A 6,980-nucleotide genomic window follows, 5' to 3' on the forward strand; every position below is an offset into this window, starting at 1 on the left:
CCAATCAGCTCTCGGCTTGCTGGTCGGCCCCGCCCCCCGCTTCTGCACATGTGTATGGTGGTGAGTTGAGCTGGGTTTATGTGGTTTTGCTGGTTTTGCTGGTTCATAGCAGTTTTATCTGCAGTATGTTGTTGGTTTGAGCTTTATTATTAATGTGCGCTGCTGTGTTCAGTTAGTTGCTTAGCCTAAATAAACAGGGAGAATTTAGCTGGCTAGGTTATGTAGTTAGCCTAGCATGCTAACAGAAGCTAATGACAGCTAACCAAAACAAATTACAGAACTTTACACCACTGAATCTGTAATTAATCACACAGGCAGCATGTGGACCACGCTGTGGACGAAATGATTAGTTAATAAACGTCTTTTAATACAACTCAAATCGATTTGGCCACGTTAAAATATACTTTTTATTTGAACACGCCATTCCACCTTAAATAGTGCGGAAGGTTGCTATGTAACTGCTGCACCTTTTAAGGTGGAACGGAGAGTACAGCACTGCACAGTGTCTGCTCGTGTATTAGGGCTTTTATTTTATATGTACAATATAATTTAAGTAACTTAATTTAAGTAAAAATAATGGTAAATGTATATTCTGTAGGGTTTTTTTTACGAATAAAAACTGTAGATAGTCCGCATATATTGTTTTAGGTTTTTATAACAATAAAATGTAATATAATACCCTAGTACTGGGCTACAATGGGCAATAATGGACAATATAAAAAAAAAAAATGAAAATGTCATTAAACAGTTACATTATTTCAGTTTAAAATGTACATCTCATATTATATAGATATATTACACACAGAGTGATCTATATATTATAATACTGAAGATGAACATTTACATTAGATAGAACAAAGTGGCTATAAATGAAACTACACTTTTAAGCTAAAGAAAGTTTTGGAATTGAAACAGATTCACAAAAGAGTTTCCCTTTACTACACTGCATATACAGCTTCTATGAAAATTAGCAGTGCTTTCAGACCTTAAATAGTGCTAAGAAAACAAGTTAATAATAATTTAAAAACAACAACAGAACTAGTGTAGTATTGTAAAATACTAACTCAGGAAGAGTTCAGAAATCAACATTGTTGGAATAACCCTGAGTTGGTGGAATAATTCCTGAACAGCAGTTTGATTTTATTTACATTTTCTATTTAAAAAAAATCTATATTCCAGTTAATGTATCCCTCCAATATCAGAATTTTCCTAATTACAAAAGTCTAATGCAGTGCAGCTGCATTATTATTTTTACTTTTTTTTTATGATCCTCCACAGCTGGGGCTTCATCCATGATTCCTGGGTGTAGGATTGTGACCAGAAGACTCTTCAACCTGAGACATTGTCTGTCTTCCCTAAACCCCAGCTGTCATCCTCGCCACCTCTCTCAGTCAGGCCATTGTAACGTTTCCATGGATTTAAAGGGAGTTTTAGGGGTTCTTGAGCAACTGGCTCCACTCTCACTGGCAGAATCATGGGACAATGTCGGCTTATTGGTTGAACCCAGCAGACCACGGCCCATCAAAACCATCCTCCTCACCAATGACCTCACGTCTGCCGTCATGGACGAGGCTGAGGAGATGGCATGTGACCTTGTCATCTCGTACCACCCACCTCTATTCCGGCCTTTCAAACGACTGCTCCAAAAAGACTGGAAGCAGCGATTGGCCGTCAGAGCTGTAGAAGGCGGGATTGCAGTCTTCTCCCCACATACATCATGGGACAGCGCCAAAGACGGCCTTAATGACTGGCTGATAGGAGGATTGGGTTAGTTATCATCTTCAAATTAATCATCATCATCATCATCATTATTATAATACAGTATATTTCTTTAAAAATGGTAACTTGTGATTTTTCTCCTCAGGTCATGGACAAGTGTCCGTATTGAGCCAAGCTCTCTGCAGCGCCCCTCAGAGGCATCGGGTGGAGTTCACTGCTGGAAGTCAAGTGGAGCTCGACAGTATCTTGAAGCTGCTGAAGGAGACAGAAAACAGTGAAGCATTTCAGTACACTCTGCTTAGGTATGTTATTTTCTCACTAATTTACATAGCCAATTACCCAACCCACTCATTGGGACTACCCCTATCACTAGTGATGCCCCAACACCAGGAGGGTAAAGACTACCACGCGCCTCCTCCGACACATGTGAAGTCAGACTCCGCCTCTTTTTGAACTGCTGCTGATACAGCATTACCGAGTAGCATCATAGTGCGCTCGGAGGAAAGAGCAGCGACTCGGTTCCGATACATCAGCTCACAGATGCGTTGTGCTGTGGACATTACCCTTGGAGTAATGTGGGGAGAGAGCGCCATCTACTGTACCCACCCAGAGAAAGAAAGGCCAATTGTGCTCTCTCAGGGCTCTGATAGCTGATGGCAAGCATTAAAACTAGTGGTGTCAATCCATTACAAAAACCTAATTAATAGAATTCATAATAGAATTCTGCAATTGATCAAAATGAATCAAATAAAAAAAATCAGTGTTATAAACACTAAGATTTGTATTATTGGTGCTGACCCCTTAAAAAAGTATTATATTTATTATAACAATATTATGTGACTAAAATCAAAGAATAAATAATGATTATATTTTTTATATGTTGGTACATATAAATTTTTTTACATTTTTTAATTTTTGGGAAAGGGACAGTAATAATGGTGTAGTGTGGGTTACACCTAGCAGATTAGATCCTTTTTTACTGGAATCTCAGGGTAGATTTAATGTATTATAATATTTTAGGGTATGATTGATGCTTTTTAAACTAGAATACTGTAATGTGCCGAGTTTAATCTACCTTCTGAACTACCTGCTGAAGTGTTGCTGTGTTATATCTCTAAAAGCTAATTGTGAGCATGGCATGGCCATTAAAAAGTGAACTAATTCTGAAAAGGACTGAAACTGATGAGAATAGAGTTGGTGGTCTTTCTATGTAAGAGTGATGTTGTATAAAGAACTTAACGAACATGTTTTGTACTATAGCCCATAGACCTATTCTAACGTGTAAAAAGAGGTATATTTTTTAAGAATTTTAAAAACTGGCTTGTATATAACACTCTATGTATTACATTAATGGTATAGTAATGGTATGATATAATTAAGTAAACACAGAAGACAAAAGGGATAATGCCAACACTGTAGATTTTAGTTGTTATCTTATATAACAGACCCAAAAGATGCAATAAGTTGAATGCTGTGAGAAGCACCATTAAAAGATCATATATAATCCTGAGCTGTGTGGAGAGGGATGGATAAGAGCAGTGCAGGCTGGGCTGACTGCAGTAAATCACGTCTGACACACTTTTTTAACGCTTCTCGATTTTCCAGATTCTTTTCCGGATTGTTGATTAATCCCCTCTCCCATGTTGCTGCTCCTTATCAGGAATGAGGAGGGCGGTCAGCAAGTGATCCTGACCTGTCCCGGCTCAGCTCTGACCCCTGTCGTTCAGACTGTGTTAGGAAATGTCTCAACCAGCCAGTCCCTCAGCATCACGCAGGTCCAGCAGGTAAAACCACTGTCCCTATATACTCATATATCTCATATACATCATATACTAACTGTGATTTCTTTTACACAGCTCATTAAAAGCTCAGAGACTTTGTATATTAGCAGATAAAATGATTTTACTTAAAGCCAAGAGTTCTATACAAGGATACTCCAAAAACAAAAAATGTAAATATTATTAGTTTATTTAATATAATCAAATAAAAATGATAGCAGACACTGAAGTAATCAAGCTGATTTACACTGATGAACAGTGTGATGTCTTGGCTGTGTAAGATCACTGTGATCTTACTGGTGAATAATGTCCAACCACTGCAGTGTTTAATTGACCTAATGTCAGTATGGACAGAGTAATTTTGACTATTTTATAAAATTTTCTTTGGAGAACATTTAATTACCCTTATGGTTTTATGAACAATTTAATTCTTTAGTATATTATTTAAAATTGAGTTTTTAAGTGCATATTATTTTTTTTAATATTTATGTAGCTTTTATGTAGCTATGTTCTTTTTATTTGAGTGTTTTTTGTTCTTTTAAGTATTTTTTTAAGCCAATTGTTAAGTGGCTTGTTTACAAACTGTTTTAAACTAAGCATAGTGTCTTGCACTCTGTTCATAGAGTAGTTTACCATATACAGTGCCAGTTAAAAGTTTGGCCACATCATTTTAAAATGTGCTGCATTGTAGATTAATACTAAAATCACCTAAACTATGAAGAAAAACATATGGATTTTTTTTAGTCAACAAAAAAAAAGTGTTAAACAAACCAGAATAGTTTTTATTTTAGATTCTTCAAAGTAGCATCTCTTGTTTAGATGACAGTTTTGCACATGTCTGCTGGATTATGGTTTGTTTAACACTTAAATTATTACAAAGTTCATTATGTGTTCCTTCATAGTCTGGATCACTTCTCTATTAATTTACAATGTTGGTAAAAATAAAAACATTGAATGTCCAATTTGGACTGCTACTGTATATCGAAAACGGCAACATTTTTGTTCTTCCATACTTAAGTCAAACATGTACTGTTTTAAATTAGCAGTTCAATATTGTTTGGTGTAGAGCTCTATATTGTTACCTGATTCAAGAACTGCTGTGGCTATCTGGACGTATTCCAACTTAAACAGTGTAATGTTTTTTGGAATTTTTGTACCTGTTGAATTATTGTATTAAATGTGATGTAGAACCCTATGCTTGGCTGTGGTCAAGGACGACATGTGGTTTTGGACGAGCCTCTCTCTGTGGGCGTGGCAGTGCAGAAAATGAAGACGCACCTCGGCTTGCCTCACCTCAGACTTGCCCTGGGAGAGCAGAAAACATTAGGTAAGAAGATTATTTACTTTATTATATACCGAACGCTCTGATTGACCAGTATTTTTTGATAATAGTTCTGCAGTTCTATCAGATTTAAAGATGGTTAATATTTAAGACTAAATAGAAATTTGGACACACCTTCTTATTCAAGGTTTTTATTTATTTTTTTATTATTATTTTTATTAATGTTTTTGTTGTTGTTTTGCTAAATAATTCCAAATGTTTGTATTTATAGTTTTGATTATTTTAGTAATAATCTGCATTGCAGAACTTTTTTTTTTTTATATATATTTTCCCATTTTCTCCCAATTTAGCTAGGCAAATTGTCCCACCCATTCAGCTGCTACTCATCTGTATATCCCCCATCACTAGTGATGCCAAAATAAAAGGAGAGTGAAGACCGGCACGTGCCTCCTCTGATACATGTGAAGTCAGACTCCGCCTCTTTTTGAGCTGCTGCTGATGCAGCATTACCGAACAGCATCACAACGCCAACGCTCGGAGGAAAGCCCAGCGACTCTGTTCCGATACATCAGCTCACAGACGCAGCCTTGTGCTGATCCACATCACCCTAGGAGTGATGAGGGGAAAGAGTGCCATCTACTGTACCCACCCAGAGAGAGCAAGGCTAATGCTAATGCTCTCTTGGGGCTAATGCTCTCTCCAGCAGCTGATGGCAAGCTGCATGAGCAGGATTTGTATCGGTGATCCCCAGATTATAGTGGCAGTGCTTTAGACCAATGGACCACTTGGCGCCCCTGCAATGCAGAACACTTTTAAATAATAGGGGAAAGAACTGGTGCTGAATATGGTCACTTAATTTATATTATGTATAATTAATTGACTTTAGTTAATTTTCACTGATTGCTTTCTGTGTTTGTAAAGATGCTGTTGTGAAGAGTGCAGCAGTGTGTGCTGGCTCAGGAGCTTCTGTCCTACAGGGAGTCAAGGCAGACCTCTACATCACAGGTATCTTACCACACACACACATACAAGGATTGGACAATGAAACTGAAACACCTGTCATTTTAGTGTGGGGGGTTTCATGGCTAAATTGGAGCAGTCTTGTGGCCAATCTTCATTAATTGCACATTGCACCAGTAAGAGTAGAGTGTGAAGGTTCAATTAGCAGGGTAAGAGCACAGTTCTGCTCAAAATATTGCAATGCACACAACATTATGGGTGACATACCAGAGTTCAAAAGAGGACAAATTGTTGGTGCACGTCTTGCTGGAGCATCTGTGACCAAGACAGCAAGTCTTTGTGATGCATCAAGAGCCACAGTATCCAGGGTAATGTCAGCATACCACCAAGAAGGACTAACCACATCCAACAGGATTAACTGTGGATGCTGTAAGAGGAAGCTGTCTGAAAGGGATTTTCGGGTACTAACCCGGATTGTATTCAAAAAACATAAAACCACGGCTGAACAAATCACGCAGAATTCAATGTGCACCTCAACTCTCCTGTTTCCACCAGAACTGTCTGTCGGGACAGTAAATTACTGTGGTCTAAAACCATGAGTTTCATTGTCCAACCCCTGTACACACACACACACACACACACAACAGTAGTTCCTATTTAACAAGTTTATTCAAAATGTCTAATTACATCACATCAAAATAAAAAAAATATTAACATCACATAACAATACAAAATAAATATCACATTTATTAAAGAACTTTTAATCATTTTTCATTGCTTGTTCGTTCGCTCACTCCACCCAGGTGAGATGTCCCACCATGAGGTCCTGGACGCTGTCGCTAACGGAACCAGTGTGATCCTGAGTGACCACAGCAACAGCGAAAGAGGCTTTCTGACTGTGATTAAACAGCGTCTGGCCAATCATCTTCCAGATTCTGTTACTATAGCGATCTCCAAAAGAGACCGAGACCCGCTGGAGGTGGTCTGACACTCGTGGACCCTCAAGAATTATCCCATAACTCCCATACCATCCCATGCTTTATCAAGTAAATTGGAATTGGAGTCACTTTAAATACAGCAGTAACAACATGGATTTCATTAACATATAAAACAAATACAAGTTACATTTTGATCAAGAAGCTGTTAAATAAATATGTTTAGATTAAAAAAAGGTTAATAAATATACTACAATTGTCTACAGTCTACCTTGATATTTGATATGAAACATTCTAAATATTAAT

At 37.6% G+C, this 6,980-nt stretch overlaps 1 protein-coding gene across 2 annotated transcripts; it reads left to right on the forward strand.

The window, feature by feature from the left end:
• Positions 1-6,935, forward strand: nif3l1 (NIF3 NGG1 interacting factor 3-like 1 (S. cerevisiae)). 2 transcript variants are annotated; one of them, XM_022669231.2, is made up of 7 exons: positions 1-60; positions 1,279-1,767; positions 1,865-2,021; positions 3,380-3,503; positions 4,686-4,824; positions 5,701-5,784; positions 6,543-6,935. In XM_022669231.2, the coding sequence occupies exons 2-7, from the start codon at positions 1,293-1,295 to the stop codon at positions 6,725-6,727; spliced, it is 1,164 nt and encodes a 387-aa protein (XP_022524952.1). In that variant the 5' UTR covers positions 1-60; positions 1,279-1,292; the 3' UTR covers positions 6,728-6,935. The 2 variants fall into 2 exon arrangements, with proteins under 2 accessions (XP_022524952.1, XP_022524953.1); XM_022669232.2 differs by lacking the exon at positions 1-60 and adding an exon at positions 102-123.
• Positions 6,936-6,980: the final 45 nt, after the last annotated feature.

The sequence above is a fragment of the Astyanax mexicanus genome, chromosome 15 (assembly GCF_023375975.1).
Source record: "Astyanax mexicanus isolate ESR-SI-001 chromosome 15, AstMex3_surface, whole genome shotgun sequence".
NCBI lineage: Eukaryota > Metazoa > Chordata > Actinopteri > Characiformes > Acestrorhamphidae > Astyanax > Astyanax mexicanus.

Excerpts from the sequence above, each read along its gene's own strand:
- nif3l1 (XM_022669231.2), top strand. The coding sequence starts at position 1,293 with ATGATTCCTGGGTGTAGGATTGTGACCAGAAGACTCTTCAACCTGAGA. Across the intron at positions 2,022-3,379 it reads TTTCAGTACACTCTGCTTAG|GAATGAGGAGGGCGGTCAGC; the intron begins GTATGTTATTTT and ends GCTCCTTATCAG. Across the intron at positions 3,504-4,685 it reads GCATCACGCAGGTCCAGCAG|AACCCTATGCTTGGCTGTGG; the intron begins GTAAAACCACTG and ends AATGTGATGTAG.